Below are 25,755 nucleotides of genomic sequence, written 5' to 3'. Positions count from 1 at the left end.
GGGAAAAATATTAAACGGTATTATAAAGAACAGTCACCGACCATTCAAGTTGTACAAAAACAGGGCACAACAGCTGCTGATCTTTCAAAGGTACCAGCAGTCCTACCTTTAAGATGGTTAACTGACAAACCTGTCTGGGTAGAACAATGGCCTTTGACATCAGAAAAATTACAGGCCTTAGAACAGCTAGTAAAGGAGCAGCTAAATGCTTAACATATCAAAGAATCAACCAGTCCTTAGAATTCTCTTATATTTGTTATTAAGAAGCAATCTGGAAAATGGAGAATGGTAACAGATCTAAGAGCTATTAATAAGGTGATTCAGCCAATGGGCTCTATACAGTCTGGAATTCCCTTGCCTTCCCTAATACCTAAAGGATGGTCTATTATAGTGATTGATTTAAAAGACTGTTTGTTTTTTTTTTTACTATACCTTTAAAAGAACAATATAGAGAAACATTTGCCTTCATAGTGCCAACTTATAATAATCCCCAGTCTGTTAAAAGATATCAGTACAAAATTCTTCCATAAGAGATGTTAAATAGCCCTACATTATGTCAATATTTTGTACAATAGCCATTGGAAATAATTCATAATCACTTTCCTCAATCTATAATTTACCATTATACGGGTGATATCTCACTAGCTGATTTGGATGCAGATACCTTAGAGAAAATGTTTAAAGAAGTAAAGAAAAATTTGCCTTGTTGAGGACTACAAATTGCTCTAAAAAAATACAAAGAGGAGATTCTATTAATTATTTAGGATATTATAGGTTCACAAAAGAAAATTCAACTACAGAAAGTACAAATCAGGAGAGATCAATTACAAACTCTTAATGATCTTCAAAAATTGCTAGGAGATATTGACTGGCTATGGCCCAAAATTGGATTGACAACTCTAGAACTAAGTAATTTCTTTCAAACCTTAGGAGGTGATAAGGACTTAAATAGTCCAAGAAAATTATCAGCAGAGGCTGAGAGAGAATTGACTTTGGTAGAAAAGAAATTACAGAATGCACATGTAGATTGTTTGGATCTATAGTTTGACTGTATTCTGATTATTTTACTATCTACATATTCCCCTTCTGGAATTCTAATGCAGAGAGAAGATAGTATCTGAGAATGAATATTTTTACCACACAAACAGAGGAAAAATTAAAGACATATGTAGAAAAGGTCTCTGAGTTGATCCTGAAAGGAAAATTAAGGCTTCATCAGTTAGAAGGAATAGACCCAGCAGAAATTGTGGAACCTTTTACTAATGCTGAAATTTCCTCATTATGAGCAGAAAAATGAACATTGGGAAAGAGCTTGCAATAATTTTTTGGGAGAGATTAGCAACAAATATCACAAATATCCCAAAAGCAAGAGACTTCAATTTATAAACAGAACTAATTGAATCCTTTCTCACACTGTATGGGGAATATCAATTTCTGGAGCCCCTATATTCTATACTGATGCAAACAAATCATTAAAGACAGGTTATAAGTCAGGGAATTTAAGTAAAGTGGCTCAGAGCCCTTATGATTCTGTCTAAAAGTCAGAATTATATGCTATTCTCATGGTGTTATTAGATTTTCCAGAACCTCTTGATATAGTTACTGACTCTCAATATGCAGAGTTGTTTTACATATCGAAACTGCTGAACTATTCCAGGTGATTCAGAATTAACTCTGTTATTTATTCCATTACAAGAAATAATCAGAAATAGAAATCATAACACATATCAGATCCTATATGGGTCTACCAGGCCCTCTGGCACAAGGTAATGATGAAATTGATCAACTATTGATAGGAAGTGTGCTAGAAGTCTCAGAATTTCATAAGAAACAATGTGTTAATAGCAAAGGTTTGAAAAAAGATTTTTCTATCACTTGTCAACATGCCAAAGAAATTATAAGGAAATGTCCTACTTGTTCTTTGTATAACCAAACTCCACTACCTGCAGGAAGTAACCCAAAGGGTATTCAAAGAGATGAAATTTAGCAGATGGTTGTGTTTCATTTTGCAGCATTTGGAAAATTAAGATATGTACACCATAACATAGATATATATTCAAGATTTCAAAGGGCAACTGCTTTTAGCTCTGAAAACGTTGATTCTGTAATTACACTTTTATTAGAAGTTATGGTCATCTTGGGAATATCTGTACAAATTATGACTAACAATGAAATGCTCCAGTATACGTCTCTGGTAAAATTTAACATTTTTTTGCATATTACAGCAAAGAGCATATTACAGGTATACCACACAATCCTACAGGGCAAGCAGTCACAGAAAGATCTAATCACACTCTAGAAGATATGCTTAGTAAGTAGAAAGGGGTAATAAAGACCCCCAGAGATAGACTGCATAATGCTTTATTAACCGTAAATTTTCTAAATGCCAATGAGAAAGAAAATGACAGCTGTGGAGAGACATTGGATAATAGAAAAAAACTACTGAATTAAATCAGCCTGTGTACTTTAAAGATGTGCTGACCTCAGAATGGAAACCAGGATATGTGTTATGCTGGGGAAGAGGGTTTGCTTTTTTTTTTTTCCCACAGAAGAACATCTATAGATACTATCAAAATTGATAAAGATTAGATTTGAACAGGAGAGACTTCTTGATTAGAAGAGGTGATAGTTCATCAAACAGTGTGACCATTCAATCTAAACTAACTTACATGACTCACAAATGCTTTTCATTTGACCAGATATAACTTGCCAAAAAGGAGACTCCCCAAAGTTAGGGTTGGGGCAGGGTTTTGTTTTTGTCTTTCAGGAGAATGAAGGCTAAGGAATCTGAAGACCACTGGACAAGTGAGATATGTGAACTAAAAGGATGAATCATCCAGAGAAAATGTCCCAAGAAAAAGAGTAAATTGGCCTATTGATATATCACATTTTCAAGAGGATAAAATTTCATAAATCTTCCCAAGTGTTTGCTTCTGCTATTCTCTACAGACAGATAATGCAAATGGTCTTTTTACAGTCCCAGTTCAATTAAAAATTAAAGTTGGCTTTGGAGTTGGAGCATGGCTCTCTCCTTCTCTAAACCCAAGCATGCTTGTTAAAGGAAAAGTCTCTGTCTCATGTCAGAAGAGCCACCTGACATGGGACAGAAGAAAAAATAAATTAAGGGACCTTTCTATTGTCACTAATCTCATAATTCTTTGGTTTTATTTCGACTCTTCAAGACTTTTCTTAAGGTATAAATATTATCTCAAAATTTACAAAATTAATATTATATATATATATATATTAAACTTTCTGTAATGATATTAATGGTCATACAGAGTACTAACTAATGCTAGAAAGAAGGCTTCATCTAGCTTCCTGTACATGATTTCAGGTTTGAGTCCTGAATCTCTATTAGGTAATTGGGAATTAAGCCCTGGATGTACTTAACAAATTGTGGTCCTTTAACCTCTTTAAGATCTGCTGCACATGACATTTAAAATGTTTTAAGTTTTCTGCAGTGAACCATGGCCATTCCTAATAGAGACCTTTGAAGTCTCCAAAAAGATGATGAGGCTCCACAACAACAATTCCACCTGGATTATGGCAATACCATTAAGCTGACAAACACCACTAGATAGCTATAGTTTTCCTTGTTACCAAATTCAGAAAAGAAACTCACAAAAGAGGTGTAAAGTATATAAGGTTGAGAGACATAAAAAGATAGTTTTGGACTGGTAATACAAGTTAGGATGGAAAGTGAATTAGGTATAACACTTTAGGCTTACCAAGATAGAATAGATAATGGAGTATTTTCTCTGAACTTGCCAAATGCAAATGGACTGGACACTGCTAATGTAATTCTTACCTGTATATATTTGTATTTATACTTATTATATATAGTTTTACTACATTAGTGTTAAAACTTTCCCTTTTTATTTAGACAAAAAAATGGAAAATATTGTGCTATATTTTGATTGTATTCTGACAATAGTGTTTGTTTTGAATCAGAGGTCAGAGCTAGCCACTAGCTGACCAAAATTAACCATAGAGGTTTTGGAGGACTGAGAAAGTAGTAAGGCAGGGCTTAGACAAGATCTCAGTCCCTTTTTACAGGAAGGAACAGAAGAGGGGGGAAGTCACTGGTGGCTGCTTCTCTGATCTTTCAGGTTATTTATTTATTTATTTTTTTAAGATTTATTTATTTATTATGTATACAGTGTTCTGCTTGCATGTATGTCTGCAGGCCAGAAGAAGGCACCAGATCTCATTACAGATGGTTGTGAGCCACCATGTGGTTGCTGGGAGTTGAACTCAGGACCTCTGGAAGAGCAGTCAGTGCTCTCAACCTCTGAGCCATCTCTCCAGCCCCAATCTTTCAGGTTCTTACCCCAATATCTCGCTCCTGATTTTTTATTGATAAAGAATAATTAAATAAATACATTAACTGTGTCTAAATAGATAAACAGCTTTAAAGAACTCTCAAACAACAGGCTCTCAAGACATTTTTAGCTATATACTTAACATGTTAAATACAAATTTGTTTTTATCTGTTCATTTAAAGATACCCTCAATGGCATTTTTAAGCTAAAATTTGAATAAATGGAGTATGTCAATGTATGTACTTATTACATGTATTTAAGACTATAGTTCCACTATTTTAAAATAATATACAATTTACTTTCTTCAATTCAAGGGCAGTTCCCCAATTCTTTGAGGGTCATGAAGACAAAATGAACCATTTGTAAACTATAAAATGTACCATATCCACCTACATAGCCAAAGCTCATTATTAAAAAAAGATATTTCTCCAAATTAATGGGTTTGATTATTTATAATGTAAGAATTAGGTTACATGCCAAGCTACTGATATCTATCTGCATTTTCTAAATTTACTAAGGGAACATACTACAGATCTCTAACAAAGCATTTCCATACACACACTGAAGCTTTCTCTGCCCACTGGGGTTTAGCATGCCTCGCCCCTCTGCTCTCCAGGGACTTGCCTATGGAGGCCCATCACCAGAACCAGAAGGAGACAGATTCTGGGAAATCTAAGATTCTAAGACAGTGGAGTTGGGTTCAAGCTCTCTTTCCCATTGTACAGCAAGTGACCTAAGGCAAATTAAGTGGGAAAATGTGGCTCCTTGTATGACTGAAAAGATAAACAAAATGCTCATTGTTTTTATAACATACATGCCCTGAATCTGTGTATAATAATTTAAAGATGCTTTTTCTTCCTCCTCTTCCTCCTCTTCTCCCACCACCACCGCCTGCTCCTCTTCCTCCTCCTGGGATCCTAGAGATTGAATCTAGGGCCTGGCACCTCCTAGACCGACCACTCCAGCACCGAGCTGCAGTCCTTTTCTTTCTGTATCGTGAGTCAGGGTTTCACTAGTTACTCAGGCTCTCTGTCTCTGAACTCAGAATTTTCCTGCCTCAGCTTCCTAAATAGCTGAGATTACAGTCCCATGTACCAAGGTTGGCTCTAATCTGCTTCTTTGGTTGTGTTTTGAAACAGGTGTTCACTATGCAGCCCTAGCTGGCCTGTAACTTGCTATGTAGACCAAGCTGACATGGAACCTTCAGCAGAGCTGCAGACTCAACTTCCCAAGTGACAGAATACATGTGCCAACACATCAGCCTTCTAAGTGGTTTATGAAGTCATTAAATAACAAGGGGGAATTTTGGGGGGGCCTTGTCTTTTCTGAATGTTTAGTTCTAGTTTTAGACAAAACTTGAAGCATGATAAGATGAATATTTGAATTTAGTCATACATTTGAGAAGGGAACAGCATCTGCAGTGGGCTAGTTTCAAGCTATTAGTGCTTGCCAAAAGGTGTGCAGGGCAACAAAGGTAAACCTAATCACACCCATCAACAAAGCACAACAGTAGGACATACCAGCAATGAGGGGAAAGGGAGGAGACAGAGGAAGTTGGGGGGAACTCTTTAACAGGGAGGGCAGAGGAAGGATAATACACAGGGAAATAAGGGAAGAGTGATAAATAACACATAAATAACTAAGGATGTTTGTAAAAGCCATAAAGAAACATTATTTTATGTGTTTATTTAAAATACGTATGTATGCATATAGACAGTGTAAACAGGGTGATAACGCTCCCCTTCAAGAATCACAGATTATCTAACAAAAACCCCCATGCTGGACATGGGAACCCCTTCAAGTTGTTGGTCAGTGGAGTCTAAGAGACGCCCCCAAACAATACAGGCTATTGTCTTGCCTTGGTTGCCTTCCAGAACTTGAACGTAAGATCCTACTGTAAAGATACCACAGTTTGGACACAGGACGTGGAGGAATTGAGCTGGAACTGACCTGGAAGCTTCTTCCCTGAGAACTGGTTCTCATAGTATCCAAAGGTGCCATGCGAGATGCCAAGGGAAGAAGCAATCAACAGTCCTACACAGCTGTGAAACCTATGAACCACAACCATGACGAGCCCAGCAAGGTATCTCTGACGGCGCAATAGTGGCACGATTATCTGGGGTAACCAACACCGTCTAATCAGACTCGAGGTCTACTCAACAGAGGGATTCACATCTGGTCCTGTAAACCTGGAGGGGTCAGCGATCCTCGAGGAGCACCCACTGCTGCTGTTTTTCTAGTTATAGTCTAAGTACTTATCCTGACACCCACAGATAAGTGCACCTCTTACTCCTCTCTTCAAAGAAGCTTCTTTTTGCAACAGATAGAGTCTACTTCAGAGACCCACAACTGGTCAAAACACGGAGAGTAAATGCCCACGGGATGCCCAGCCCCCACTGGTATCGCCAGCACAGCCCCTACACCTGAGGCTCAGGGAACATCTCTAAAGAAGGGATAGAAAGTTGTAAGAGCCTGAGAACCACACTGCTAGATATGACAGGAACACTGCCCTCATGATCTCAACAATAGGGTTGTCTAAAAAAGACGTGCATAAGGACAACATCAATCCACATGCTAATGCAATAATGGATTGTTAACCACAATATGAAGAGCTAGCTACAGGCAAACAATGGCTACTGAGAAGGGAAATCAGTCTGTCCAGGGACGAGCCTTTATAGGTTGTTATTCAGCCTGAAGTAGTCAGCTCTAAACTCTTGTACTTAAGAACAGTAATGGGCTCAGTAGGTTGTGTGTGTGTGTGTGTGTGCGCGCGCATGTGCCTGTGTGTGTGTGCTGATGTATATGTGGAAGTTAGTTGTCTCCTTTTACCACAGACCCTAGGAAATAAGCAAGCATGTGTGTCACAATAATAATTATAGGAAGAGGTCATGAACTTGAAAGGGAGGCACAGAAGAAGCTGAGGGGGTTGAAGGAAGGACCCAAATGATATAAATACTGTACAATTGTATGAAATCCTCAAAAAAAAAAATTTTTTTTTTTAAGATCCTGGAGAGAAGCAGGGCTCTAAGTTCTATTCAGTTTAAAGCCTGCCAATATCTTTATTTGGACACATTGACATAACACGTACAAAAGAAAGTAAAAGGAGGTAGAGAACAGAGAAAGAGTTTTAAAAAGTGAGAGAAGGAAGATGAAAAAAACCCCACAGTTCCTAAGAATAATTTGGTGAAGAGCTGTCTAAAAGCTAGGTCTAATGACACAAGTCTGGTGTATGGGAAATTTTAATCAAATTTCTGAAGAATGGCTATGTGATGAGATATTCATGTCATCATTAACTTTGTATAATATAATATAAAAATGGAAATCAAAATAATTAAACAAAATATTTAGGAAGTACTGGAGAGAATGAAGAATACTGGCTCAGAGTTAAAGCTTTTGCTGCTCTTGCAAAGGACCTGAGTTCAAATCCCAGCACTCACGTGGCAGCTCACAACCACCCATATATAACTCCAGTTCCAGGGGCTCTGATACTCTTCTGACCTCTGCAGGCTGCTATACACATGTGATATATATACATACACTCAGGCACATACACATAACAATTTTTTTTAACAATTTTTAAAAATTTAGGGCTGATGTAATGGCTGGGTAGGTAAAGTGCAAGGCCAGTACCTGAGCTCAAATTCTGAAATGCACACAGAGACGGAAGCAGAGAGGCAAGTGCATACAGGTGCCCTCTCACTTCCACACGCATGCCATGCACACGTGTTCACATGTCAACGCTTCCTGACAACCCTTCTGGAAGCCGTCTGGCTGGCCTGTTAAAGGCCGTGTGCTAGTAGGAGCCAGAAAGGGGAGAGAGCTCAGCAGGTCAAAGGCCATGCCATGGGAGCCTGACAGCCTGAGTTCTGTCTCCGGACCCACTCCCGAAAGCTGTCCTAAGACTTCCACAGGCACACCACGGCACACGGCACACATACACACACACACACACACACACACACACACACACACACACACACACACGCAAGCACACACACACATACACAAGCACACAGCCATATACCATGCATACACACAACAATAAATAAAATAACTTAATGTATTTTATTTGAAAACCCTTTTGACAAATTCTAGTCATCTATTAACAAAGCTTGAATTTTTCATTTTTATCTTATATAAAAAACTTTAAAGCCGGGTGGTGGTGGTGCACGCCTTTAATCCCAGCACTTGGGAGGCAGAGGCAGGCGGATCTCTGTGAGTTCGAGGCCAGGCTGGTCTACAGAGCAAGTTCCAGGAAAGGCGCAAAGCTACACAGAGAAACCCTGTCTCAAAAAACAAAAAAACAAAAAAACAACAAAAAAAAAAACCTTTAGTTATTAAGAACACAAAAACTGGCAACAAAAACTTACCATCACTCCTTCTATTATGTGTCTGTGTGTGCACACACATGTGGATGTTCTGTTACCTGGGGTGCTGTTCCTCAGGAGCTCCCCCCCATCTTGTTTTTTCCAGACAAGGCCTCTCACCGGGGACCCGAGACTCACTAATTAGACGAAGCTGACTGGCCCGTGAGTTCCAGCCCCTCCTGTCCCCCGCCCCAGTGGTAGGCATCACAAACACACTTCACCCACTACACCTGGCTTTGCGTTTGGTGCTGGAGATCTTTTCACATGGGTGTGGGGATCAAACTCAGGTCCTTCAGATTGTGTGGCAACCACTTTACTGATCCGGCCATCTCCCTACACCTTCAAATTATTTCTTTTGTTAAAATAATACAAGAGCCCTTGTTTCATTAAAAACAAACCAGCAAAAAGCCAAAGATTCTTTCCCTAACTTTGAAGATATCACAGCATTTGGAGAAAATACTGAGAAGATCCATCCCTCCTATAAACACAAAACACAACCCATGTTTAAGATCTCACCGATCACAGCCCAGGCAGTATGGCCAGAAATAATTAAAAGCATTCTCTTTGGAGTTGGCTAGCTCAAAGTTCAAATCCTAACTCTATATTACCAGCAATGTGACCTCGAGTGTCAATTCATCACAGTAAAATGGAGGTAAAAATACAGCCTTCTTCGGGGGCTGTGATAACTGTAAGATTACACCACACAAATACTCAGGAAACAGTGGTGGCTTGCTTTCTTTTTTTTTTTTTTTTTTTTTTGGTTTTTCGAGACAGGGTTTCTCTGTGTAGCTTTGCGCCTTTCCTGGAACTCACTTGGTAGCCCAGGCTGGCCTCGAACTCACAGAGATCCGCCTGGCTCTGCCTCCCGAGTGCTGGGATTAAAGGCGTGCGCCACCACCGCCCGGCTAGTGGCTTGCTTTCTTAAGAAAGGACCTTTATCTTGCTGCTCCTAAAAAACATAGTGCTTATGTAGCTGTTTTATATCTTATAAATTATCATTTTTTATGACTTATTTTATAAATTCATATAAGTATAAATCACACATAATTTACTATCCTTATTATACATGACTTTTCAGAAGAAATCATAAGTCAAATTATTAAATCTTAAAGCAAAGCAATTTTATCAGTCAAAATAAAAATATTTTTAAAAGATGGTTGACATGACTTCTCTGTGTGATGTGAAAACTCAAATCAGAAACAGGAAGAGCCTAAATTAGAAGTTCCCTTTTTTGAAACTTAGTGCACTAGGCCACAGTCCTAAAAATTAATGTACTCAAAACACCTCATAAGGATTTCCACAGTTAGTAAGTGGCCGTGTGTAATATGATAATTCACTAGAGACCATTGTAAGTGATTTGCCTCTTCCTGATTTTCTTTAAATTCTGTTAGACTACCAATTCTTCCTATAAATTCTGAAGGTGCTATATGACAATCCATTTTTAAGGCTGTTCATGTTCTTAATGCAGCCTGCACATCCACACGGTGGAAACCATAGCGACCTCTTCCTTCTTCTCTTCCTCCACACAGACCAGCTGGAGACAGGCCAAGAAAAAAGACAACGCTAGAAAGTAAATGCATATCTTTAAGGATTTAAAATATACACTTGAATGTGCTTCCAACTGCATTCCTGGATCCAATATAGAGCGTGTCTCCATGGTGACCAGCCCTCCTTGACCACTGCTGGAGTCAGAACCAAGTGTAATGGCACATGCATGAAAACCCCACAGTGAAGCCTGTCACTCTGTATCCTTGGGAAATAAAACCATGTGAGAAGTTAAGAGGAGGTCATTCTCATGGAGCCAAGATGATCAGGTAAAGTAAAATACACATAAATTTATAAGATGAAGAGATAATGTGGCTTTAGAGGAATGTTTTTAAAGGAGTGGAAAAACATTCAAATTCCAATAAATGTTGACACAGGACATTACATAACCTCTATGAGCTTTGGTTTTTCTTCAAATGAAGATGAGATGGCTAGATAAGTGGTCACTATCCTCAAGGATGGGGAAATTACCTCCTTGCTAACCCACACATACAGATAGACAAGTGGTCACTATCCTCAAGGATGGGGAAATTACCTTCTTGCTAACCCACACATACAGATAGACAAGTGGTCACTATCCTCAAGGATGGGGAAATTACTTTCTTACTAACCCACACGTTACAGATACATTAAACTTGAAGAGGGCCACTGAGATGGTCAAATCACAATGTAGGCAGTATGGCCAGAAATCATGAAAAGCATTATTAATTAAATTAAAAACAGGTAAAGCCACTTGCCTCTAAGCATGCTGATCAGGATTCAGTTCTCGGGCCACATGGAAGGAGGACAGAACTGACTCACACAAGTTGTCTTCTGACCAGCACATATACACCGTGGCATACACACACATCCCATCCAAATGGACATTCATACACAATAAATAGACAACTACAACACTTAAAGACCTGGCTAGATGGCTTGGCAGGTAAAGGTGCCTACTCTCCAAGCCTGGCAAAGTAAGATGGGGCCCTGAACCCACATAAAGTGGGAGAAAACTGACTACAAATTACCCTCAGATCTCTACACAGTCACTGTGGTGTGGGCAACACAGCATGCGCGCGCGCGCACACACACACACAGTGACAACTTCTAAATGGTGGTAATCATCCTGTATAGAAAGGTTGGCAACTTGAAGACATTCTCAACAGGTATGAATGCGTTTGCACCTGCAGAGAGAGTCTGGCCAGGGCTGTGATAAATCACAATGTACACACTAACATCTTTTAAAATGCCATGAAAAGCTAAGGAGCCTTGTTCTAGAGGACTAGCAAGGTTCCTAAAGGCCTATGATTCCATGACTCTTTTACTATCGTTACATTTTATTTTGTGTGTGCATGTGTGCGTGTGTGCACATGGGCATTTGTGCATGCCATGGTGTGCATGTTGAGGTCAGAGGACAAATCTGTGAGCACTGGTTCTCTCCCATCCACCATGCAGCTCCCGGGGCCTGAACTCGGGTCTTTGGGCTTGGGGACAGGTGTTAACTTGCTGAGTCACCCTCTGGCTTCTCAATGACCCTCAGTGCAAACTGTACATGCTGGTTGGTGTGCCTGCAGGGCAAACTCTCAGAGTTAGCGTGTACAGGAAGATGGATTTGGATGGCAGCATGAATATACTTGTGAGCTACAAAGGGTTTTTAAGTGTAGCCTGGGGACAGGAAAGATGACCTAGTGGACAAGAGCACTCGCTGTTCGAGCAGGAGAATGAGTTCAAATCTCCTGTCCCTACTCAAGAGGCCACCTGTGGCTGCATATGGATGTGTGATCCGGTTCTGTGGGGTGTGGGGACAGGAGCTGTCACCCTAGCCTCACAGCCATTGAGAGGCCTGTCTCAAGGCGCTGGGGCAAAGAGTGATAGAGTAGGACCCGTGACATCCTCTGGCTTCTGAGCCCACTCACGTGTGTGCGGAAGCAGCCGTCAGTGGAGAGCTTGCCACCGAAGCATGAGGACTCGAGTCTGATCCCCCCACTTCCCACCTGAAAAAGCCAGGCACACTGGCATGCAGGGGCGACAGGTGGGTTCCTGGAGCTCTGGCCAGCCAGCCAGCGAGGCCAAACTGGCAAAGCCCAGGCCAGGGAGAGACTAAAGTGGACTAAAGTGTAGGCTCAGGCCTACACACACATTACAATCTTAAATGAGTAGTTCTCTATATTTGCAGTTGGATCTATGAACTAAACATAATTATAAAAACCACTGTCCTTTAGAATAAGTATGGACATTTGCAAAGGGGGGGGGGGAGATTTTATTGAAGAATCCAATTCAGAAAAATCCTAGGGTCTATAAATACATGCAAAACTGAGTATGTGCATTCTATATCTTTTTTCTTTTGTCTGTTTTAATACAGGGCATCACTACATAGCCCTAGACAGCTCTGAACTCACAACTCTGTCAGCCTCCTGAGTGCTGATTACAAGAATTACATTACAACAGGTCCAAACTGGTAAGGAGCCCACAAATTTAAATAAAACCAACTTTAAAAGATATTCATTTAAGCCGGGCATTGGTGGCGCACGCCTTTAATCCCAGCACTCGGGAGGCAGAGGCAGGCAGATCTCTGTGAGTTCGAGGCCAGCCTGGGCTACCAAGTGAGCTCCAGGAAAGGTGCAAAGCTACACAAGAGAAACCCTGTCTCGAAAAACCAAAAAAAAAAAAAAAAAAAAAGATATTCATTTATAAAATTTTAAGAAAAGATACTTTCTTAAGTAAAAAAAATAAGTGCTGCTACAGAATTGGTATTTAATGCAAAGGATGGAGAAGAGAAATAGAATATTTTGATTTGACAAAACTCCAAACACACTATACTGCATATTGAGAAGCAGGGTGTTTCATATGATCAGTGTAACATTTATAAGACAGTGTGACTCATTTAATTAGGTCACTAGGGTGAGCGATGAGAAATGAACCAAACTGGTAGTACAATATCGCCCTCTGCTGGACTCAGCTGGTAAAGATAAACCTCAAAGAATTAGCAAGACTAAGTGGAATACTCTTCATTCCCAGTCTAGCCTAATGCTAGTCTGGGGCACCAGTGCCTGCTATGTGTGGCTTTCCAGAAGCCAGTAGTGAACGCAGGGCAGCAGCAGCAGCAAAAGTCCACATGGATTGAGACTCACGTCACAAGAAGGAGCCTGTACAGTGCAAGGTCACAGGCTACAAACAGATGTTACTGTTTCCTTAAACAGATGTGACATGTGTGTCAAACTGATTTCCAAACATTTGTGTTTACACTACAGATTACTACTGCTCTCAGCCTCAATGATGGAAGGAGATTTCTCCTTTGCGTTGGGAGATGCTTATTGCAGAGACTCACTAGTCAAACATCTGAGAATAATGGTCTATCGCTGTGGCATAGTGACTGAGGCTCAGCCAGAAACAGGACAATAATCACACATTTACAGTGCCTTCCCCGCCAAGGCCTGGGAGATCACAGAGGAAGAGGAAGGCGCAGAAGAGTGTAAAAGCCAGCAGAAAGGGAAGACTTGTGCGGCCACTTCCTCTAAATGGAAACATTCTCTCCAAGGACAGACACTCCTGAGACTCATGAGATTAGATGACAGCAAGCAAGTTCAGGAAGACAAGGGACTCTCGGGCAGAGCAGCTGGGTACGGGTTGCATAGAGATCCATGATGCAGCCAGCTCTCACGGGTCACCATTCTCGCTGAGGTGGCCTTTTCAGTGGCAGAGCTGCAGGAGTCACTCAGCTCCTGTATGTAATCCTAGGAGACTTCCTGGTCACCAGGCCCACCAGCTGGAGTCACACATCATTGTCCTCTTTATCTGAACCAAAAAGATGTGGACTCACAGGGGAGGTAATGCAACAGACTAAAACAGAAGGTTTCCTTAAAACTACGTTGGATCCTCACGAGGAAAAGGCTTTAAGAGCTTCCTTCTGCATACCTGCCATGTGGCCCCAGCCCCCGGGTTAATCTGGGATAGAAAACTTACCCTCTCTGGGAAGTCCTTTGGGATGAGAATTATTTCCGTCCTGCGTCTACCGTCTGCACATGGACTAGCCAAAATGCCACCTCACCTGTCCTTGCTCCTTCTCAAGCAGAAATCCATCTAAGCCGACACTCTAAGAACAGGGACACTAGGCAAAGACAACTGTCACCTTTCCATCCCACACGGGCTGAGACACAAACATTATCTACACTGTACCCCACTCTGTACCATCCCCGAGGACCACGTTAACCAGTGCCTACCTGCACTACTAAGATGTCTCTGTAAACACGTAATTCATTCCTTTACTTGGCAGCTGCTCACGTGTAAGAACCCACATTTATTCTTATTATTTCATCTCTGTAGATTGTTCCTAAGCTCTTGCGCATTAACTAGAACATTCAGCATGTCTGCTTGACTCTCACCCCGGGTCATGCAGGCCATAGTGAGGGTTCTCAGTGTACCTTCACTACAAGAAAACTATTCAGGAGAGAGTGGGAAAGTGCACATCGGGACCATCCCTGCACTTCAGTGACACTCGTGTTCCCATGTGCAGGTGTCATTGAAGGGCTTCTGTGTCCTACCTTCGGAGACCAGGATTTGGGAAGACAGAAAGTCAAGACCCAGCAACTATTTTCAGCATCTTCCCTCAGTGGAGTTCCACGCGCCTGACCTCCGGGCCATGTTTAGGAGCACTGGCCCGCTTAGCACTCGTCATTCGGTCAGCTCCTTTTGGAACAGACAGTCCAGCACAGTCCACCCAACTGTACCCAGGCCTGTTCATGTTCCAGCACTTTCAGGAAGTTATCACGAGAAAGAAGAGTGGTCACCTGTGGGTGCCGCCACTGCCACTGCCATGCTCTACCAGCCCTGCCAGATGCTACAGACACGCTCTGCTCCAGCGAACTTGCTCTGTGCTGTGCCTCCTCATGCTCAGTGCCCACAACTCACCCCGGGGCTCCTGGTCCAGAATCTCACTGATTCTGTAGTCGAGTCTCCAGCTGCTAATTTTCAGAATGCCTCACCTTTGGAGAAGGTGAACTACATACACTCAGTCTCCAACCACCTGGAAAGGGTGCTGCCTTTTCACGGCCCCGAGGACCACGAGCAGTCGCAGGCTGCCCCAAATCTACCTTGAAATGGAATTTACGAAGCCAGAACACTTGAACCCCTCAGGAAAGCCTCACTCTGCAGGGCCTTCATTCTCCCTAAAACGCACGCACTTTTGTTCTTGAGAAGGATCACATTTTCCCCGATAGAAGGGCCAGAAGCACAGGAGGATCTTCAGAACTCCGCTTTCTCTCCCATCCCCAGGCGTACGCCACACTCCAAACAGGTCCTAACTAACCTGCACATCTCCCTAGGAATTCTTGCAAGCGTTAGGCACTGGAGGGCCCAGTCCTCTGCTGCTGTTCTCACAGAGCTGAGCCTCCTTCTCATATCTGCATTGATGTGACTCTGTGACTTTCGAGGTTTTCTTTTGTTTGTAACTGATCTCAACTTTGCAAAATAAAACTCAACTGTTTCATTTGTCAACAGTTACATGGGGAATTCATCAGACTACTCACAATACTTTAAGTTTCTCAAAAGAAAGAGATTCCCTCTCTCCCACCGAGATCTCCCTCTCAACAGGATCTTACTATATAACCCAAGACCAATTCATGACCCCCTTGTCTCAGCATACACCTCATTTCTCATGTTTACTTTTTTAAAGTGAGTATTTCTTGAGCAAGCTTTTCCCATGTAGTCTAGGCTGGCCCTAAGCTCACAGCAGCCATCCCGCCTCAGCTCCCCAAGGGCTATATTTACAGGCATGGATCACCATGCCTGCTTCCCAATTCTTTATGGTGATTTTTCTTTAACCTTTCTTTTATTGGTTAGAATACTTTGGTTTGGATTAAGATCTGAACTTTTTCTTTCTCTGAACCGCTGAAGAATTGTAACTTCTCTTTTGGCTCAGATGTTGATGCCACTTTTTCTTGCATTGCTTGAAATTCACTTAATTTACCAAAATACATGTCCGTCTCCCCCCCTCAGGAACATAATTTTGTTTTTACTTCTTAATTTTGAGCTGGCAAGATGGTTCAGCAGGTAAAGGCACCTGTCAAGTTCAATACCTGAGACCCACATGGCAGAAAGATAGACTCAGTTACTCCAAGTTGTCCTGACTTCTACACATGTACACACACACACACCTGACTTCTACACATGTACACACACACACACACCTGACTTCTACACATGTACACACATACACACATACACAAACATAAAAATGTAAAAAAAAATTGAGTATTAGTTTTTCAAACTGTAGTCTTTGTAACAACACCACCAGTGACTTTGTTTAGAATGCCAATTCCTAGGCCCTACCTGACCGAATACAGACAAATCTCTGGAATGGTGCTTGGGAAACTCACCAGGTTGGGTTCAAATCCTGACAACCCTTCTGTCCCAGCGTCTAAATACTGGGATTACAGACAGAAGCCACCATGCCTAGCTATGAATACATCTTATACATGCTAAAAAGTTTAAAAACCAGTATTGAGGTGGTTTGAAAGAAAATGGCCCCCAGAGGGAGTGGCACTATTAGGAGGTGTGGCCTTGCTGGAGGAAGTGCGTCACTGTGGGGAGAGGGGCTTTGAGGTCTCCTATGCTCAAGCTATTCCCAGTGACAACAGGTGCTTGTGCAGCCTGAGGATCCAGATGTAGGACTCTCAGCTCCTTCTCCAGCACCATGTCTGCCTGCACACCGCCATGTCCCTCCATGATGATAATGGACTAATCCTCTGAAGCTGTAAGCGAGCCTAATCAAATGTTTTTTCTATAAGAGTTGTGGTCATGGTGTCTCTTTGCAGCAATAGAAACCCTAACCAAGACAACTATCTAGGAGAAGAAACTTCAAATTCAAAAGTTCTCAAATTATTCACTTTTTAGCTAAATGTGGTTTTTATCAACCCAGCTTCTTAGACTGTGGGTGGCAACCATATCTGGGGTCACATTACTGAATGTGGAGGGGTTGCAAGAAAAAAAAATGAACAACAAAAATTAATTCAAAGTCAACTATGTAATGAATCTGGGGCATTTCTGGCCACACTTGCTCATGTCCCATCATGCAACTCGATTGTAGTCTTGGTTCTGTACACACAGCATGCCCTGGATGGCCTCAAATCCTCACCATCTGGCTTTCACAGCAGTACTGAGAATACAAGTGTGAGCCTCTATGTCCGGCTTACATTCCCATCTTTGTTCACTTTTATTTTAGAGATTAGAAATTCCCAGCATACATTTCATATACGCGCTGAAGTGTGCAAATGACCTTACCTCTCTCACAGACAGCTGTGGCGGGAAGGAAACCGATAAAACCACACTGGTGAATTCAAACCCAGAGGCTTCAACCTTTTGGCACACCTAAAAGAATATTACAAATATATAAACTCCCAAGAATTGCTGAAAATGTGGCTCTAGTCATAATATTCCTCCCAGGAGATGGCATTTCACAATTTCCCAACATTCACTTAGGCCCTGGGGGCAGAGGCTCAGTAGCACTGTGGTGCCCAGCATGTGCCTGGCCAGTCTCTAGCACTGTGGTGCCCAGCATGTGCCTGGCCAGTCTCTAGCACTGCGGTGCCCAGCACGTGCCAGGCCAGTCTCTAGCACTGCGGTGCCCAGCACGTGCCAGGCCAGTCTCTAGCACTGCGGTGCCCAGCACGTGCCAGGCCAGTCTCTAGCACTGCGGTGCCCAGCACGTGCCAGGCCAGTCTCTAGCACTGCGGTGCCCAGCACGTGCCAGGCCAGTCTCTAGCACTGCGGTGCCCAGCACGTGCCAGGCCAGTCTCTAGCACTGTCCAAAACAAAGGCAACAAGCATAACTGATACAAGTGGGTGGAGCACTCTTCACAGACATCCTGAGATGAAGCCTGTGTTAGCTCCCACCCTACACAACTGGCAGTTTCAGGAGGACATGATGAGTGTCAGACAACAATTTTGCAATATGTTGATACAATGTTTCAGAATAGTTGGTCTTCTCTAATCAGGAAGAGATTTCAGTGATCAGGTGGTCTGACCAAGTTGAAACGAATGGTACTCTTTAGGAATGGTAGGTGTAAGAACTCTAGCTTTAAGGCTAACACCAACTCTGATCACACCTATAGTGAAATGTTTACCTTTATAATAAACTCCTTCTCACAGAATTCTTGAAGAATTCCTAAGCAAATGTTGCACACACTCAGATTTGAAGGCTCAGAGGCAATGCTTTCCTCTTCTGGGGCAGAGATCCCCTCCTCTCCATTTCCACTCAAATTATCCATTCCGTCTTCTTGAAGACGAATTTTCTTCAATGGTGGGTTTGGAACTTCCACAATTAATTCATCTTTTTCAGTTTCTAGAAATTTCTGTAGATCATTGAACAACTCCTGAAAAGTTATGAAAAAACAGTACATTTTAAAGTGGCTTTGAGGTTCCTAAGATGACAAGGTTCCTAAGTCAGCCAGATGTGGCAACATGTGTCTTTTTTTTTCTTTTTAATTAGTAGTTCAATGACCTTCCCAAAAGAACTACAAGACAGATGTGTAAATTTGTTGATGGAGCCTTTCTACTTAACATTACCGTTTTAGCTTCACTGGTTTGTGAAATTCTTTTGGAAAAACATACACATTTAAAATAGGCACTTGATTAGTGTGTGGATTAAGTGCATTAATAATAAATTCAGTCATCAGTCACGTATGAATGCCACACAAGAGGTCTGCCTACCTCTGAGCACTGAGATTAAAGGTGTGTACTGTTCCAAATGCAATGCCTGTCCTGGGTCCCAGGCCTCTGGTCCCACTAGAGCACTCAGAGGGAGAGGCAGTGGACCTTGTCAGTTCAAGCACCTAGGGCTACAGTGAGGCACTGTTTCAAAACAAGGTGTCGAGAAGATTATAAGAGCATGGACTCATACAACGCTGGTTTATATCAATTCGGGAGTAACCATTTACTACAGCACTGGATTTCTAGGAAATCTGAGACCAACTTGTGCATTGTAATAGAAATATCTCTTACATACCAAGAGACTGGAACTCTTGCTGAAACTCAGTCAGTTAACAGTGCACCTTGAAGTCACTTCAGACTGCTGTCCTGCTGCGTGTCCAACCTGTCTGTTTAACCTGCCTTTAAGGGGACAACTAACAACCAAGCTTACTTGCCTGGCTTTCCCATGTAATCCTTTGTAACCTAAGCTAACACATAGCTATCATCTTCAATTATGCACTCTCCCATACCCTCGGCCCAAGAGTAATGCACATGTGTCTGCATGTATATTATGATAATCATTTGCCAGAAACAGCAAATGAGCTAAAGCAGCCTTATAAAATGAATATCCACCATAAATGCTGAAAGCAGCTGCATAGTCAGCTGCTGACTGACAGGGTTTGCTACCTGGGTCAGCTGGAGTCAGAACTAACTCCTTGTAAAACTGTTCAATAGTTCTGTAAAGCATGCCTCATTCCTTCTCCATGTGATGATTTCTATGCTGTTCAATAAAAGAAATAGTTAGAGAGATGGTTCAGTGGTTAAGAACGTGTATTGTTCTTCGAGAGAACCTCTTCAGGTGGCTCACAACTGTGTAACTCCAGCCCCAGGGATCCAATGCAGGCACCCACACATGTGACATACACTCACAGACACACACCATTAAAAATAAAATTTAAAAATATATTAAAAAATAAAAGGGGTTGGGGATTTAGCTCAGTGGTAGAGCACTTGCTTAGCAAGCGCAAGGCCCTGGGTTCAGTCCTCAGCTCTGAAAAAAAAAAAAAGAGAGAGAGAGAGAACAAAGTCCTTTGTTGGGAGCAGACACACAAGGACAGACAGATATAGGGATAAATTTACAAGACAGCCTTTGGGCAGGCACAGTTCAGACTCACACACCAGAGGCAGAGAATGACAGACACAGGAGAACAAGGTAGAGAGTTCAAATCTGGGCTCCCTCAGGGTTAAATGATGCCAAGGACAAGTGCTTTGATTTCTGTCCTTAATGCGACATCGAAGAATTTATTATTAATGCATTTAATCCACACACTAAGCAAATGGCTATTATATATGTGAATATTTTTCCAAATGCATTTCACAAATCAGTGAAACTAAAACCTTAATCTTAAGTAGAAAGGCTCCATCAACAAATTTACAAATCTGGCTTATATTTCTATTCGGAAGGTCATTCAACTACCAATTTAAAAATAAATTCAATTCTAATTACTAAAACATAAAAAACATAAACTGGGGCTGGGCAGTGGTGACCCACACCTTTAATCCTAGCACTTGGGAGGCAGAGGCAGGCGGATCTCTAAGTTTGAGGCCAGCCTGGTCTATAGAGTGAGTTCCAAGACAGCCAGGACCGTTAGTTTTATATATAGAAACCCTGTCTCAAAAACAAAACAATATGTGTTTGTGTGTGTGTGTGTGTGTGTGTGTGTGTGTGTGTGTGTATGATGGAGATGTAGTTCAGTGGTAGAATACCTGCTTAGCATGCATGAAGCCCTGGGTTCCACCTCCAACAGCAAAGAACAGAGACAGACAGACACATACTCACACACAGGAAAGTACAAGCTGCTTTTTATCCTTGCTAAGTTATTTAAGACTTCACAGCACAGTGTTAATGTGAAATCTCATCATTTACAGGTTGAGCAAGTGGATTAGGCAGTGTTAACATCTGGCGCCTTGATTACAGTCCATTTATAGCACTAAGTGAAAGAAGCCCTCTTCTACATTTCTGTCTCATTTCTGTCATCCCCTCCAAATGTAAAAACAAGCCTCCCCTTAAGAACGCTCCAGTTCTTCTGCCACCCCCTCCAAATGCTCAGCTTCCCTGTGGTTCTTCCATATCAGCTCAGTTGTCGGACAACCATTTGAATTCAGTTAGTCTATACTAAAGAATATTTTTCATTCACCGGGCGGTGGTGGCGCACACCTTTAATCCCAGCACTCGGGAGGCAGAGGCAGGCGGATCTCTGTGAGTTTGAGAGACAGAAAGGCGCAAAGCTACACAGAGAAACCCTGTCTCGAAAAACCAAAAAAAAAAAAAAAAGAATATTTTTCATTCAAACATTACATTTGTTTTGTTGATGCATTAGCACTCCAATTTTCACAAAAAATTCACACCTATACACACATATTCATGTATATTACGGCCCACACAAATGTCGATTGCTACCTAATAACTGTAACATGAGTATAACATAGTATGTACATGTATGTCCTCATGTACTGCTTATATGACTAGAACAAAACAAAGCTTAAACTATTTCAAAAAAGCCTTCGAATATTTTGTTTATATTTATTCACAAAGAACATTACAGTCAAAGTTGCTGACAGCCTCTCTCTATAAAATGTATTTGAATCCAGTATATATATATCTAGTGTGACGTGTGGAAAAGTATGTAAGGAAGACTACACAGAGCCGGCTGTAAGCTGAGCATTCACACACAGCAACTGTCACGGCATATGTGCCACTTCTGGTTTCCAAGTGCTTTCACATACTCAATAGATCATGTCCTTAAAATCCTGGGAGGCAGAGAGGGTCACCACTCCCATGGACAGAGGAGTAACTGAAGGTGTACAGTGGCGGAACTGAGGTTCAAATGCACGTCTTCTAGCTCCGAATCCTAGGCTTTGGATTCAGACACACTGCTCAACTCCTAGCTTGCTCATTTAATAGCTGTTTAACTTTGGGCAGGCTGCTTAACCTCTCTGTGTTTCAGTCGCTTCATCTGAAAATAGAGATAATCATTGCATGTACTTACAAAATAGTAAATGAAAGTTTAACATGTAGTAACACTAGACGAACACTAGGAACTATTATTATGTCTAACAGTAGAAACAACACAATCATATAGAAAAACAATAGCGATTACTACATAAAGTAGCAATTTTTAAAATAAACTGAGAATGTGTGCATGAATGTATATATTTTACACATGTATACAATTATCTGCCTTTGGAAAAAAAGTCACTGTTAGTATCAACCGTATGTCACAGGCATATTCTGTATTTTATGTGAAGATATTATACTCAATGACAGCTCTCTATGTATTACTGTAAATGTGAAAATTTCTGAAAGTTTCTTGTGTTACGCTAAGCACTTACTTTTAAAGGCTTCCTGTCATAGCCAGGTATCACACAATGCTCCCGACAATACAGACTGCCTGGTAACGCTGCATCTTAATTTAAGTACACTCCGTGAGGTTCCCACAAGCACAAAGCCATCGAAGGGCACACTTCTCAGAACATATCCCCTTCACTGAGTGAAACAGGTAGTAGGCTGGGAACATGGACCAGTGCCAGGATTCACTGGCACACGTGAAGCCCTGGGTTCAATGCCCAGCACAGAAGAATACATATGTACATACAGATGGTAACACACAAGGGAATAACCAGGGCAAGCAGCATGGCCCGTGGGGTAAAAGCACTTGGCACACAAGCCTGCTTGACTTCCAGGGTCCATGGTGGAAGAAGAGAACTAACTCCCACATACACAGCTGTGTGAGCAGACACAGACGGACACACACACACACCATACTCATAAATATATACATACTCATAAAAATAATAGGTAAAATTTAATTTAAAAAAAAGTAACTTAACTCATTTTCTATTTAAAAGAAGAAATTAGGACTATGACTCTGCCCCCTCCTGTTGTCTAGGATTAACGTCAGGTAAGAAGCATTACCTTGTGTTATTTTGTTTAGACGCCCTTTATAAAATGTCTACATAAATAATGAATGTAGCAAAAAATTCCAACAAAGACCCCTCTCTACACTAACCGTTAAATGGTAATGTAAGCAATCAAAAAGCAACTATATCCCTACATCAAATTTTTTTGTTTGTTTTTTTGAGGGGTGTTGTTGTTGTTTTTTAAGACACGGTTTCTCTGCAGCTTTGAAGCCTGTCCTGGAACTCACTCTGTAGACTAGGCTGGCCACAAACTCACAGAGATCCACCTGTCTCTGCCTCCCAAGTGCTGGGATTAAAGCACCACCATCCGGCTTCTACATCAAATTTTTAAGGTAACTGCAATTCCAAAATTACCTTAGTAGGAATAGTTTTATTAATTTTGCTTCTTTAGTGGAGTTATGGACCACTGTACTCAAAACTAGTGACATCGGTTCTAAACCATAAGAAACATCCCTTAACTTAAAAAGAAAATACCTTGGATGGGTGTCTGTAAGGTGCATGAAGATCCACACCACACAATCTGAAGATACATCTTGGACAGGTACCAGAACTAAACAACAGCTGGGCCACATGCTTGTTTTCCTCACTCAGTGGAAACATACTGAATAATTATAACTAGAAAAAAGAAAAACAAAATGAGCAGTTTCAGGATTTTACTGCTACATACAAATATGCCCTTAAGAAAAACTAGCTTTCAGGTGAAAAACTCTGCTTTACACTCTCCAACAATGCCTGTTGTATCTATATTCTAAGATGTGAACTTGACTACGTGAGTATTGAGTTATAAGGAAGAGGAACAAAGGAAGTCAAGCTCATTCTGGACATGACAGTGAGAACTTTCAGACACCAGGCCTGGGACCACTCAGGATTGCCTGTGTAAACCTTTCAAGAGAGTGCTTGAAATATAAGGACATACTCTATTTTAAAAAAAAAAGAAACTCTGTGTGGTCAAGGATTTACTTCAGTATCTGAATCCCTTCCACCAGCTCATTTAACCTGCTAGTTTAATGTCAAGTAAAGATTCTGTGAGGAGCTAAAAATAATTATGTAAAATGCACTTGTAATTTCAGGACACAAGAGGCCAAGGCAAGCGGATCACCATGAATTCAAGACCAACTTGGGCTTAATAGGAACCAACCTGGGCTTAATAGGGACTAACCTGGGCTTAATAGGGAGTCAATGCCAGTCTGGGCTATGGAGTGAGACTTTGGAAAAGAAGGGAGGAAGAAAGGGGGAGGGCGAAAGGAGGGGGAGGGACAATTCCCTAAACAGAGAAATGCTATGGAATAATCCTTCTGTGCACTGTGAGGATGTGTTGCTTTCATTGTTAATAAAAAGCTGATTGGCCAATGGCTACACAGGATTTTCGTTGCAGAGACAATGCTAGGGAGATAAAGAGTGGAGTCGGAGGAGGTGCCATGAGACCACAGAACAAGCAAGATGGGAAGTACTTACATGAGGTAAAGGAGACTTGGGGCAGCACACATATTAATAAAAATGGGTTAATTTAAGTAATAAGCACGAGCTAAAAACCAAGCCTAAGCTAACAGCCGATCATTTATAATTAATAATAAGTGTCTGTGTGGTTATTTGGGAGAGAGCTGGCCAGACAGAAAAACTTCCGTGTTAGTTAACATCAAACATTTGATTCAATACAGAATTAACCTTTAACTCAAAAGAGAAACAAATACACCTTTCTCTAAAAAAAAAAACAAAGCAATAAGCTCTGTTAAAGGACACTTCACAGTGAAGCCTTACCTCTGGACCTAGTTAACAATGTTCAAATTTAGGCTCTTTGTTTTGGCTTAAAGACTGAATGGCATTTCTCCATAGTTCACTAGAATAAAGGTGTCATGCAAAGCCAATAAATAACAATCACAATCTCCAGGCTCTGAAAAGTTCCCAAACCTGTTGAGAACTGCCAAACCTCCTGTCCTGAGTGATGTGATAAAGTCTCAAACAAGCAAAACCCTCGTGAGTGTGTTAATAATCAAAGTATGAGGGCTGGAAAAGGGCTCAGTACCATTCTCACCGGGCAATAACCCAGCGACTCCTCAAGCACGTTAACATTAAGAGGACAAACACCTTGAAGACGCTTATTTCATCCCGATGTGATAAAATGGTAGGATTTTGTAAAAAGAAATGAGTTGTAACCTTGGAAAACAAGCCCTGAGAAATACCTACAACGTGGATCTCCGCTATTAAGACTTTTGCTGTTTGTTTCTTTTACAGAAAGAACTCGAAAGTTGCAACAGAAGCCCCTCCCAGGTATCAGGTCTACAGGAATTGACTTCCTTTCTTCACTAGCCCAGCCTCATCAAATGGAGAGGAAAGACTAATTTTTGTTTTGACAATTACAAAATAATAATAGAAAAAGAGAAGAAAGAATAAAGCACAGGGAGGAAAAACAACAACCCTGAAATAGTCTGCGTTTCCCCCGTAAGATCTGTGTAACTGCATGACCACATGCACAGGCGCGGTTCCTCCCCGGGGCACGGGGAGGAGAGGCATGGGAAACGCTCTCAGCCCTTAACTCTCTTTGCTAAGGTCCTAGAAACTCCCCACTCACTCCACCTGGCTAACAAACAAAAAGGACTGCAGCCACACCTTCCTGGCACCCAATCCCTAACCCCTCACCTCGCACCTCCTCGGCCTTACCTTCTCCCCAGAGACTGGAGCCAAGATTTAAACCCTTCGGGCCGTGGGTGGACCGGGGAAGACTAAAGACAGAGCACCTGCTGCGCTAACAGTTCTGTTCCCCAAGGAAACGAGAGCTTTAGAACGAAAGTACCAGGCCTTCCTCGAGCCGACTGCGTGAACGCCCCCTCTCGTCCACAGGGCGATCGGTAAGGCTGGCGGGCTGGCGGTCT

General features: G+C 41.6%; 1 protein-coding gene across 3 annotated transcripts in view; it reads right to left on the bottom strand.

Moving 5' to 3' along the window:
* The window catches only part of Pus10 (pseudouridine synthase 10), a 79,332-nt gene that overhangs the window by 53,157 nt on the left and 420 nt on the right, over window positions 1-25,755 (bottom strand). For 2 of the 3 annotated variants that reach the window (XM_042285540.2, XM_006974789.4), the window contains exons 1-4: window positions 25,544-25,699; window positions 23,360-23,500; window positions 18,340-18,588; window positions 17,498-17,584 (exon numbers count right to left, since the gene is read on the bottom strand). In XM_042285540.2, the coding sequence (XP_042141474.1) occupies window positions 17,498-17,584; window positions 18,340-18,588; window positions 23,360-23,485 (462 nt within the window). In that variant the 5' untranslated portion in view covers window positions 23,486-23,500; window positions 25,544-25,699. Of the gene's footprint in view, window positions 1-17,497; window positions 17,585-18,339; window positions 18,589-23,359; window positions 23,501-25,543; window positions 25,700-25,755 lie in introns of those variants that run through there. The other variant, XM_042285539.2, reaches the window with a different exon arrangement.

Source organism: Peromyscus maniculatus, chromosome 10, assembly GCF_049852395.1.
Source record: "Peromyscus maniculatus bairdii isolate BWxNUB_F1_BW_parent chromosome 10, HU_Pman_BW_mat_3.1, whole genome shotgun sequence".
NCBI classification, from domain to species: Eukaryota; Metazoa; Chordata; class Mammalia; order Rodentia; family Cricetidae; genus Peromyscus; species Peromyscus maniculatus.
Note: the sequence above shows the minus strand (reverse complement) of the source record. Positions and strands in the feature narration are given on the sequence as shown.